The sequence below is a fragment of the Tetrao urogallus genome (genome assembly GCF_951394365.1).
Source record: "Tetrao urogallus genome assembly, chromosome: 7".
NCBI classification, from domain to species: domain Eukaryota; kingdom Metazoa; phylum Chordata; class Aves; order Galliformes; family Phasianidae; genus Tetrao; species Tetrao urogallus.
The window spans coordinates 9,311,105-9,323,712 of NC_136820.1; the positions used below are offsets into that span (position 1 = coordinate 9,311,105).

General features: G+C 50.8%; 1 protein-coding gene across 1 annotated transcript; it reads left to right on the forward strand.

The window, feature by feature from the left end:
• Positions 1-1,562: 1,562 nt before the first annotated feature.
• On the forward strand, positions 1,563-11,651 carry TGM4 (transglutaminase 4; the record flags this gene model as incomplete). Its single annotated transcript, XM_079538476.1, is given in 16 exon segments — positions 1,563-1,655; positions 4,997-5,075; positions 5,078-5,107; positions 5,205-5,384; positions 5,469-5,575; positions 5,751-5,880; positions 6,217-6,335; positions 7,539-7,646; positions 8,087-8,261; positions 8,771-8,909; positions 9,149-9,252; positions 9,512-9,763; positions 9,974-10,330; positions 10,723-10,892; positions 11,054-11,190; positions 11,510-11,651. Coding segments are annotated over 16 exon segments (2,322 nt in total).
• Positions 11,652-12,608: the final 957 nt, after the last annotated feature.

The following is a 12,608-nucleotide window of genomic DNA, read 5'->3' on the forward strand; positions in this document are numbered from 1 at the left end:
CCATGCATACTTTACTTCATCCCATCCTAGTTCTAAACAAAGGTGTCTTCCACCCTCTAGGATGAAAGAAGCACAGAATGAAGGCAATGCTGAAAGGTGAACCGGAGTTGCATTGCTTTTTCAATAGTGAAACATTCGAGAGGCAGCACAGTGTCTGGCTCTGAAGGGTGGGTGATGCTGTGGCTATTGCAAACGCTGCCAGCTCAGATGTTCATATAGATGTCCTGTGAGATTAGGAATGCGTGCTGAACCCTCCGTGCCCCGTGATGCGCCTGTCATGCTCTCAAGTGGGGACATCTCACTTGCTCCTGAAGCAAGCAGGGACATGCTCAGAGGGTGGAATCTGCTAACTTGGCACCAAATGGACAGGTCCTCCTAGAGCAAATACCTCGCTACCTGAATTGATGGGGAAAAATTGGTGCCTTTGAAAGCTTCATAGGGAGGTAGAGTCGGAATATCCCAAGTTAGAAGGGATATGGTAAGGATAATTGAGTCCAACTTCTGGCTCCACACAGAACCGCACAAAAATCAGACCATGTGACTGAGAGCACAGAGATGTTATTTAGGGAGCTTCTACTCTTAGATGTGCTACTCTTGCATCCTATGCTGGTGGTCAAAGCACTCTGCAGCACTCAGCATTGACTGCTGCCGCAGAGGGGAAGCACTGGAGGGCTGAGGCTGCTCCCACTGCTGAGCTGCTCCTTCACTTTGGAGTATCTGAGGGAACATTTTCATCTCTCTCTGCCCCTGGCCACCGTGCCCGTGTCACTGATGACCTGTGCCATTTGTTGTGCCCTCAATGGGATGCCCTCCTCTCTCCCCCTTTGGTCACCCCAGGACAAGGAGGCAATGGGGCTCATAGGGTCCAGCAACTCCTGGGCAGACTCTCTTCAGCCAGCGATGGCTCCTGGTCCATCCACCACATTTCTTGTTCCTTCTGGACTTAGTCTTGATCTCTTCTTCCCACCCACTTTCTCCTCCAGCCTCCACCCAACCCCACAGGTAAGGGGCTTTGCCACAGGTGGGAGCACTGGCTGCTAGCTCACAGCACTGGATGTTTCTGTCCCAAACCTCATGACAAAAATCCTGTTAAATTCAAAGAACATTGTACCGTTCCTCATGGGAAACTCTTAATTTCTGAAGAACATTTGTGAGCTGCTTCTTGAAGTTAGCCCAGTCCCAGTAGCCTGGATATTAGGGCACGAGTGCGTTCTCGTTACTCATCTAATCCATGATTTACTATTTGTCAGTGAAGGGTCTGTCCAGTTGTCATCAGATTGTGCAAATTTACCTTCCACGTGAGGCGGGATTTAAGTTTCGCTGTTCTTCAGGGGCTGACTATGTGCAGAGGGAGTTGTAGTCATTTTTTTTTTTCTTCTGCAGGAACTTCCTTTCTTTAAACACCACCCCTTGGCAATGGACCTGCTGACACCTCAGAGCAGGAGAGATAAAAAGGGCAGCCCTGTTCCTGCTGCAAGCACACAGGCAAGGGCAGAGGCTACTCGGGAGCTCAGAAGCCACCAGCATCGCATTCTCCTCTGGTCACACCACCGTCAGGAACCATGAATCAAGGTACTGATGAGCTTTATGATAACTTGCGGTATATTTGCGGCTTGGCAGGGCTCTGTGGTGAGGACTGGGGCTCAAGAACGCTGGTGAGTGGGACTCGGAGGGAAAGCATCTGGGTGCTGCTGGGGAAGTGCTGCTTTTGGGGTCAGACTGTGCAGGTGGTTTTGAGGGCTCACTGAACATGGCTGGAAGGCGCAACTCAGTGCTCATCGCTTTCCTTCAACCTGTAGAAATCTGGCTCTGCCAATGGTAATGGGCAAGAAGTGTGTTTTTTAGAATCTTACTGGGCTAAGCTGAAAGGAATTTCTTTCATCCTGCTTGACTGTGCAGAGTATTGCTCTTTAGGGATGGCTGACACCACCTGTCAGAAGTTGCAATGTGGATGAGAGGGATTTATGTGGCTTACCCTATTGTCAGCAGAACCTGCACTGGCCCAGTGAGGTGCCTGAGTCACTCCTGCAGCGGCTGCAGCTGCTGGGGCCACCCCAAGCCCTGGGCTTGGTGTGTAGCTGGGCAGCAGGGCAGCAGGGGCGGCTGGCAGCAAAGTTGGCTGCCCAGTGCTGCCCAGGGGAGGCTCAGGTTGGATATTAGGACAAATTTCTTCTCCAAAAGAGCAGTGAGGCAGTGGCACAGGCTGCCCAGGGAGGTGGTGCAGTCACCGTCCCTGGAGGTGCTCAAGAACCGTGTGGATGTGGCACCAACCTTAATGATTCTATGAATCTATGATTTCATACCTCTGTACCTTATATGTGGATGAGCTGGAATTTCCTTGCCAGCCTCAGGCAGCAACATCTTTGCCCTGAGATGAGTGCTCTCTCAGGGTTGGGTAAGGATGGTAAGTAAATGCAGGTCTCTGAATGTTGTTCCTTCTTGCAGCCAGACCATATAATTCCCACTGCACTTCCTTCCTGAGAAGCCCTTATCCCACTGAAGCTGGGCTGGCTATAAACACACTGCTTTACAACATGATTTTTTAAACCTCATGACTTACGGATGGGGCTGTAAGGATGAGGGGCTGTGGGTCAGCCTGTAACATCTCTGTAACAGATAAATCATGGAACTAGGAGAAGAATACATCTGTATATTTATGTAGTTCAGAGCACTCATCCACTATAAACCATTAATTCTCATGTTTACAAGCCTGCAGGCAATGCAAAGAAGGCAGCCTAAGGGTAGAGATGCTTCCAAAAGATAGGGGATGCCTCCAGCTGGTTTCATGGCATTCCTCAGAACAAACAGCTGTGTCAGCTGGACCACAGATCACCAGGAATCACTGATTTCTCAGAAATCAGTGCAGGGAGGTCAGCATGCAGCCCTGGGCAGGCACAGCTCCTCAACTTGAGACTTGGCATAGTCAGGGAATGCTTCAAAAAAATAATTAACAATTACCTGCGTTATTTTCTCTCTGCATCCTCAATATCAACGATAGTCAGCAAAAAAAAATATTCTGAGATGAAAATCATAGAATCACAGAATGATTTGTGTTGGAAGGGACCTTAAAACTCACCCAAACCCAACCTCCTGCCATGGGCAGGGCAACCACCCACCAGAGCAGGCTGCCCAGGGCCCCATCCAACCTGCCATTGAGAACCTCCAGGAATGGGGCACCACAGCTTGTCTGGGCAGCTGTGACAGGGCCTCACCACCCTCTGAGAGAAGAGTTTCTTCCTAGCATCTAACCTAAATCTCCCTTCTTTAAGTTTAAAGGCATTCTCCTTGTCCACTATCAGATGGTGTAAAAAGTCGGTTCCTCATCTGTTTCTAAGTTCCCTTTAAGTACTTGAAGACCTCAGTGAGGTCTCCCCAGAGCCTTCTCTTCTCTAAGCTAAACAAGCCCACTTCCCTCAGCCTTTCCTCATAGGAGAGGTGCTCCAGCCTCTGATCATCTTAGTGGCCCTCCTCTGGACCTGCTCCAACAGCTGAATGTCTTTCCTGAGCACAGGCTCACCAGAGATTCCGAAAGGAGCAAGGGCAAGCAGCTCTGGTGGCTGGAGTTTGGTTTATTCCTTCCCTTCGCCTTCAGCAAAGGGTTGAACAATTCCTGCTGAAATTGTTGGTGTCCTGCATACCCTGTTGTGCAAAATATCAGCCCTAGATTGACAGTGGCATGGAGCAAGCAAACAAAAAGCACTCCAAAAGGCAGCCAGTGGATGAAAAGTGATAGTTAATTTTAAGTCTGTTTACCATACCTCTGATAATTCTTACACAGCTATGACAAATGGGGTTTATTGAGTAAATAGGAGGGAATGCAGGGAGGCAGTAACTCGGTGCAGCTCACTGGGCAATCACTTTGGTTTGCTCAGAGCTGTACTCATTGTGCAGCAATTGCAGCCTAGATCGAGGCTGGGTTTCAGGATCCAGCCCTGCTCACAGCCTCTCTCACGTGGAGCCGTGTCCGCAGCAGCCACCGGCACATCTCAGCCTCCGTGGTGCTAGGGCTGGCACCCAGTGATGCTCACCTTGGCACTGCTGGCGGTGCCATATAAAACTGTCAAGGCATTTTGTGACCTAATCCCTTAACCCCTCCTACCTTTGACTCCTTTATTTCTACGTGATCCCAGTTTTCATATTTCGTGACTCGCCCACCTCTTTATCTGAATCACCGGTGAGCCAAACGCTTGCTTAGCGTTGCTACTCTCTGCTGTTTGCACAGCACTTAGCTCTGAAGAGGCTCATGGGCAGAGACAGGACACGGTGTGACACTTCAGAGGAGCCGTGGCCGTGTCCTGGCATGCTCTGGGCTCTCTCTGCCCTACCTGAGCAGAGCCCCAGGCCCCCACCTTACTGGGGAGCAGAGGGGTCTTGCTCTGCACCTGCCAAGTTCAGCAGTTTGGAAGGCTGACTTTTGACACTTCTGGATTACATCCAACTTGGCTAAGTGCCTATGTCCCACAAGGGTCAATCACGGCTGTCAATATCATTAACTGATAACCACAACAGATCAATTCAGTGCCAAGATAAGGGCAATAAAGTCTTTGATGTGAGGAAAAAAATCAACAGTTGGGGTTAATTTTTAAGTCACTGGTCCCGGCTGTTATTACTATGACTGCTCCTACTACAATGACTGCTTCTGTCACTACTATCACTGTTGCTTTAATATCTGCAACAACAACCGTTTGTAGTGCTCAAAGATCCTTGCCCTTGGCTATACATATATTTCTATAGCTGTTTATACACACATTACCTATGCAAGGATAGCAAGGTGAGGAAGATGCATAGCTGCATGCAAGTGCCTGTGGCGTTATTCCCTTTGGCATCTGCTGCAGAGCAGCAAAAACAAAACTAAAAACAATACACAAATGTTGCTGTGCCAAGGCAGTGTTTGCTTTGTGGCGAGGCAAGTTGTGTCATAGCAGGATGGTCCCAGCTGCTGCCAGCGTGACCCCTCTTGCCCCCAGCACCTGCACCATGATGTGGGGTGCTCCAGACCCAAAGGCAGGAGAAGTGGTATTGTGAAGTGGTATTGTTTTTTCTGCTGAGCCATCTATTCCTTGCAGTGGTCCTTGAAAGCATTCTTGCTGGCCCACTGGGTGCCCAGGTGTTTTCGTGACCCACAAAAGCTCTAGTAAGAAGAAAGCTGTCTTTACTGACCAGTATATTTTTTCCTATCTCCCTCTCCGCAAATGATCTTTCAGACAGCGACCTGAAGGTCACCAACGTTGACTTCCTGAAGAGCCAGAACTCGGTGCAGCACCACACGGATGCGTACGACACCTCGAACCTGGTGGTGCGGCGTGGGCAGCCCTTCCTGCTGCAGCTGACCCTCAGCAGGGAGCTGCGAGCCGCCGACAAGCTGGCACTGCACTTCAGCATTGGTAAGCACTGCTCGGAGTGGGAGAGCACCGGGCACTGCACAGCCCTGCACAGCCCTGCAAACCCATGCAACTTGTTATTTCCAGGTGAAAAGCCAATGGAGCCCACGGGGACCCTGATGTCACTGAACCCCAGGAGCACGAGGAATGTCAGCGGTTGGCAAATCTCCATCATCAAATCCAGTGGCACAGAGGTAGGGGAAAAACCCCATAGCCCCTGTCCTGTGTTTCCTTAGCCCTACGGATTTCCCGTTCACCTCCCACTCCCCTACTGGGCACGCAGGATGAGCCCCATCCCCCTGCCCCACAGCACTGGTGCCACCATGGAGGGTTGGTCACGTCATGTCCCCTCTCCTTGTTGCCTCCCAGTGCATTCTGTCTGTCACCAGCGCACCCAATGCCGCTGTGGGAATATATGGCCTGATAGTGCAGACTGGCCCTAACATTTACAAGCCCGAGACGAACGCTGTCTACCTTCTGTTCAACCCTTGGTGTGAAGGTAAGGAAAGCAGTCCAGCAAAGTGGATAATCAATACTGCTTTCAAGGACTTGACCTGGGAGCTTCTCCTCTCCCCCTTCCCATGTACATCCTTTCTTCTCTCCAAATTGCTGCATCCCTATGAGTCAAGAGCAATGAGCCAGCTCCTCACTGGGGAGCCTCTAGGGCTTAAAATAAAGACTAGCCTTATAGGAACTCTCCCACAATAGCAAGAGAAGTGTGAATGCCACACGGCCACCAAGCGGTGTGAGTTACAGACCACCAGCTGCCACGGTGTAGCTTTCCAGGAAAATCTTCCTATAGCAGGCAGCCGACATCTAAGTGTTTTTCTTCAAGGTGATATTGTCTTCCTGTCCAACGAGGCTGAGAGAAGGGAGTACGTACTCAATGATACGGGCTACATCTATGTTGGGTCTGCCTTCGACATACACAGCAAACCCTGGAATTTTGGGCAGGTGAGGCACAGCTGTCCCCACGGCGTCAATACCTCTCTTCACCCTTTCTCTGGTGTTAATTTAAATGAATCCACAAATAGATTAAGCACGCGAGCAGCTTAAAGCACTTGAGTAATCCCCCAGTTTCACTGGGAAATCTCAGCTGCTTAAACTATCTGCTTAAGCAGATTCCCTAGCCCCAGACCAGAGCTCAGTGGCACATTTGCCATCGGATCACCAGACACCGGTAAATTCTTTAGAAACTGAGAACAGAGCATTTCTGACCAAATCTTCCCCTCTGGGATCCCCCTTGCTGGCCAGCTCAGCAGCGGGGCAGAGGGTGGATACATGATGACATCTGATTCTGTCCCCATTGCATCATGAATGCTGTTGCGATCTTTTTTTTATTTTTATCTTTTGGGGGTTCCCTTTTTTGCTCTATTTTGTTCTCCAAGTCTGCAATTTCAAACGGAGTAACATAGAGGAGCCCATCAAACGTCCTCGTGGTGCTGCCTTTCCCACAGATGGGCATCGCCCATAGCACTGTGCCTGTCTTAGTATTTATTCTGCCATGAAGCAAGGGGAAGCGATGCTGATATTCTGCCAGGTTTCACTGTGTAGGATGCCTGACATCTCTCTGAGAAGGATCTGAGGGAGCTTTACCAGCACCTGCTAAGGAGGAATCTTTTGCCATAGTAATCTGCAATTGTGTAATTTTTTAACCAGAATCTATTTTATATATGTCAATAGCTTGAATATCTGTAACCCCCTCAAAATGTCGTTATTCATGTGAGCAATGTGCAAGGCTTCAGGGAGGTGCTGTAGCTGACTGAGGAGTGCTCGCAAGAGCAAGAAGTTGCTGGGCCGGGTTCTGGCTCTGCTTGTGAGATGCATGACATAGGCTGGTCTCTCCCAAGGTGGGTTTTCATTTAAACTCTTCTTTGGAGAAAAAGGCTTTTGGAAGCTCCATAAGCTCCAGAATCACAGAATCATAGAATCACTGAGGTTGGGAAAGATCTTTAAGTCATCTAGTCCAACTAGCCACCTACTACTACTACTGGCCATAGAGAAGAAGTAGGTTCATTCAATATCATAAGGAAAGGTCTGAAGGTAAGGCTAGTTTGGCAGTTTCCTCCACAAGAACCTAGATAGACCTCAAGGCGAATGAGCAAATCCTCTTTCAGAGTGATGTGTAAAAACATCTCCTTTTTCTCTCCAAAACAGTTTGAGGAATCAATCCTGGATGCCTGCATGTACCTGCTGGACAAAAGCAAGCTCAAGATGAGCAGTAGAAGGGATCCCGTGGTTGTGTCCAGAGCCATGTCTGCTTTGGTACGGCACTCTCAGAGGAGTGGTTTGCCCCTCCAGCTTTCCTTCCTGCTTCTTGCTTGCTTTTATTTCCCTGGGGATTAGAATGAATACAAAACTGCAGGAGAAGAGCTAGGGAGGCATTTTGGGTGGAAGGAAGAGGCAGGAGAAATGCAGCATCTCTCTGTTTCCAAAATGTGCCGCTGACCCAGCAGTTGTCCTTCAGTAGGAAGCCGGTGGCCAGACCCAATGTCGTGCTTCAGGGGCAGCTGCTGGTTGCACTGGGAGGCTTGCTGGGAGCAGTGGGGCCTAGGATGCTTGAAGACATCCAGGCAGAGGGTTCCAGGCAGGGAAGCCCCAGCTGGTGCCAGCAGCCTTGTAGAGCTGTGAAGCACCTTGGGAAGATGTGGGCCTCATTCAGCCTCATTCCTGAAGTTGTCTCCTCTGTGTGTGCATGGACACAGGTGAATGCCAACGATGACAGTGGTGTCGTGATGGGAAACTGGTCAGGGAAGTACGAGAACGGGACTTCCCCCATGGCATGGATTGGGAGCGTTGCAATTTTGCAGCAGTATTACAAAACGAAGAAGCCTGTCAGTTATGGTCAATGTTGGGTCTTCTCAGGAGTCCTCACTACAGGTAAGGGGCGAAATCATGTCTCTCTATCTGGTATCCTAATTACTGGGCTAGTAATCCAGGGAAACTTCTGCACGCCCTTTGATCCTGGTGTTTTCATTAAAGGCTTGAGGCACCTGTATGTGAGGAGAGGCTGAGGGAGCTGGGACTGCTGTAGCGAAGGCTAAGGGGTCTTATCCATGTGTATAAATACCAAATGGGAGAGAGTGATGCACTGAGAGCCAAGCTCTGTTCAGCGGTGCCCAGCACTGGAACAAGAGGCCGTGGGCACAGTGTGGAGCACAGGAGCTCCCTCTGAACACCGGGCAGCACTCTGTGCTGTGTGGGTGACTGAGTGCTGGCACAGGCTGCCCAGAGGCCATGGGGTCTCCTCTTTGGGGATTTCCAAAACCCACTTGCACGCAGGCCTGGGCTCCTGCTCTGGGTGTTGCTGTTTTAACAGGGTTTGGACCAGGTGACCCCAGTGGTGCCCACCAGTGGTTTTGTAACCTTGTGTTCTGTTTGTGTTGCAGTCATGCGCTGCTTGGGGATCCCAGCCCGCAGTGTGAGCAACTTCAACTCAGCGCATGACACTGATGAGAACCTGAGGGTTGATGTCTACCTGAATGAGAAAGGAGAAAAGATGAAATGGTTGTCCTCTGACTCTGTCTGGTAGGGTTAACCATCCCTAATCCCTGGGACTCTGCATTCCCCAGCCCCGGCAGGCTTTTCTTTGAGAGTTTCCTTTTGCTTCAAGTTTGCTGCTGGGGAGAGAGAGAGACAGCCTAGGATCTCACAGGGCTGCACACAAATCCCCTATTAAAGCTGCCCTTGAAGGAGCTAAGCAGAGAAGCTCACCACTCTTACCTACAACACCTCACTCCCCTTCTTTCCAACCTGAATGTACACAGGAACTTCCACGTGTGGAATGATGTCTGGATGAAGCGGAAGGACCTGCCATCAGGGTTTGATGGCTGGCAGGCAATCGACGCGACCCCTCAGGAGCAAAGTCAAGGTAGGATTTACCTGGAAGGGCTCTTCTGCAACTCCCAAGGGAGGCAGGGATGTTTTGTATGGAGCTGTGGTCTCCAGCCAGCTGTGAGCTCCTGAGGCCAGCCATCTCACTCCTGCGGTCTGAGCCCAGGAAGCAGGGAATTGTGTTTCTTGGCAGGCTGGAAGCCAACCCTGCAGGGCACTGTGGGTGCATGAATGTTTAAATGCACTATGTGTGTGTCATGTTTGGCACAGCAAATGGCATTGAATGTGCTTTACAGGTATTTTCCAGTGTGGCCCGTGCCCAGTGAAGGCTGTCAAAGATGGAGACGTGTATTTGCCCTATGACAGCAAGTTTGTGTACGCGGAAGTGAACGCCGACAAGGTCTACTGGCGCGTCACGGAGGAGAACGGCAGGAACCAGTACACCAAGCTGGGCGTGGAGAGCCGGAGCGTCGGCGCCAACATCAGCACCAAGGCCGTGGGGCAGAACAGGCGGGAGGACATCACTTGGGAGTACAAGTTCCCTGAAGGTGACTGCCCTCATCCTCCAAAGCAGAGTCAAAAGGCAGGCCCCGCACCCAGCGATAGCACAGACCACAGGGCTCTCGTGAGCTGAGGCTGAGGCAGTCGGTGCCCTGACACCTTCTGCTCAGCAGCAGAAGAACAAATAAAGGGCAGGGAGGTGGCTCTGGGTGAGAGCGCTGAGATACAGGTCTGAGGCAGATTTTTTCCTTCATCAGGCTCTTTAGAGGAAAGAGCATCCATGAAGAGAGCCGTCTCTTACCTGCAGCCCTCAGGGATGACACCTCGTTCACACTTTGCTGCAGTCCCCAAGGATGTGAGCCTAAGAAATGCGGGAGAGAAGGACATGGTCCAAAATGAGGTGGTCCCCAAGTCTGGGGTCCAGCTGGAGATAACCAACGAAAAGCCTCTGTGTCCTGGTAATCCCATTGAGGTGGTCATCACCGTGAAGAGCACTGTGGCCGGGAGCTGGACTGTCGACCTTGCCAGCTCCTGCCAGCTGCAGTCCTACACTGGGAAAGTCCATGCCAATCTTGGATATATCAAGCAGACTGTCAAGGTGGAAGGCCAATCTGGTAGGCATGGAAACTGTGATATGTTTTATAGGCTATTTACCCCCAGGGCTATCTGCTGCTTGCTCCATATCTTTGAGCAACCTAGGCTCAACACTGCCGATCCCCAGCAGCACGACTGCAGTGTGCCAAACAACACACTAACGAGCGATGAATACTTAACAGTATTTGCTCATTCCAAGCATGAGTCACCTTCCCAAAAATATACATCTATATCTTTGCTTCTAGTGCTTTCTGAGCCAGCACTTGCACGGGGGGGAGATGGGTATGCAGGGCAGGATGGCCTCAGCAAATATGCTTCACCCCGCATCCCGCCAGCATCACTTGGCACTGCCACCAGTGCTGCTTCTGCCACTGATGTGCTAACGAGCCAGGTCATGCTTTCCGTCCCACAGAGGTGCGTGTCCCGCTGAAGATCATGCCCGATGATTACATGAAAGCACTGGCCACAGTGGATGATGAAGAGCACGTCCACGTCACTGCCATCGCTGAGATCCAGGGGACACCTGAGAAGCTCACCAAGGAGGTGTCTCTGAGCTTCGAGTACCCCCCCATCCAGGTCCAGGTGAGGCTGCACCCCTCCAGGCTTGGCTGGGGCTAGGGGTCTCCATGCAAGAGTCCCAAAATTAGATGGGGGGACTGAAGGAAACATTTCCCCTTGGCAGCACCTCCAGCACCTCTATCAGCTCTCTGATGCCCCGTGTTTATGTTTGCTTCACTTTCCAGATGCCAGAAACGGCACAGCTGAACAAGGACTTCACCTGCGCCTTCATCTTCAAGAACAAGCTGAACATCCCCATGGACAACTGCAAGCTGATGGTGGAGGGCTTGGGCATATTTAAGATGGCAACGTTTGATGAAGGGTAAGACAAGGTTTTGAGCAACCCTGAGCCCCAGAGCTCTGGGCATGGAATAACATCCTTTCCTTGTCTGTTAATTCTCCTTGAGGAAGTGGTAGGAGACAGTGAGCGGCGCAGCTCTTCGACATACATGCTCAAGACAGGGCCTGGGGGGTACTACATGGGGTACCAAACCCTGCTTGCTGCAGTTTGGTTGCAGAAGGGCATAACCGTGCTAAATACATGCAGTGGCTTTTTCTTTAAGCAAAACTATGACAAACAGGCAGATGAGACCGGTGATGTGCAAGGAGCTCATGCTGGGACTGTTCTCCTTTCTCCCTAGGGATATACAGCCGGGCAGGATTATTAAGTCTGAAGTCATATGCACTCCAACAAGAGTAGGAGAGAAGAAGATCGTGGCCAGGCTGACCTCCAACCAGGTCAAAGACATTTCGGTGGAGAAGGGCATCACGGTCACCCACTAGGAACAGCACCATGGCAGTGGACAGAAGGGGACCCTGAACATGTGACAGCTGCGGGTCACTGCCACCACTCCTCTCCTCGACTGCGGAATAGGGCTTGATGAGCAAAGAACTACAATCCCATTAAGCAAAGGGAATTACACTGGTGTAAAGGCCACAGCTGCTTTGATTGTAGCTGACTGTGCTTCAATAAAGAGCGTTAAAATCGACAAATTCACTGTGTGACTGATGTTTGTGCTGGGGCAGGGGCTGTTTTGCAGCCTCTGCAGTCTCATGAGGCTGCCCAGACCCCACTGCATTGGAGCTCAAGACACATTTTAAACAATTCCCCATGTCCTTTCCTCTCTCTCCCCGCTGGCAAACATGCTGGCACTCTGTGATTTGCTTTAGGCAGCAAAAGGAGCAAACTTGGCACAGTCTCCCCAAACAGCGTTTTTCACGTATCTTCCTCCCCTCTCGCACCCTTCCTTAGTATTATTTTGGGTGGGGGTGTATGTTTTCAAAGTACCACCATCATTCCAGCACTCTCCTGGAATAACATCATCCCTTATCTGGCTCCGGCTGCCCAGAGAAGCTGTGGTGCCCCATCCCTGGAGGCACTCAAGGCCAGGTTGGATGGGCCCTTGGTGGCCCTGGGTGGCAGTCCTGCCCACGGCAGGAGGTTGACACTGAGTGGCATTAAGTCCCCTGCAGCCTGATTTTATTATATGAATCACAGAATGGTTTGGGTTGTATGGGATGGGACCACTCAGGTCTAACCCCCTGCCATAGACTGATATAAAGTCATAGAAGGATTGGGTTTGGAAGGGGCTTCAAAGATCACTTAACTCTACCCCCTTCCCGTGGGCAGGTTTGCTAACCAAGCACTCGGTCAGACTGCCCAGGGCAGAGTGGAGCACAGGGAATGGAGGAGCACAGACTGCAGCATGGAAATATGAATTCTTTAATAAGTGTAATTAG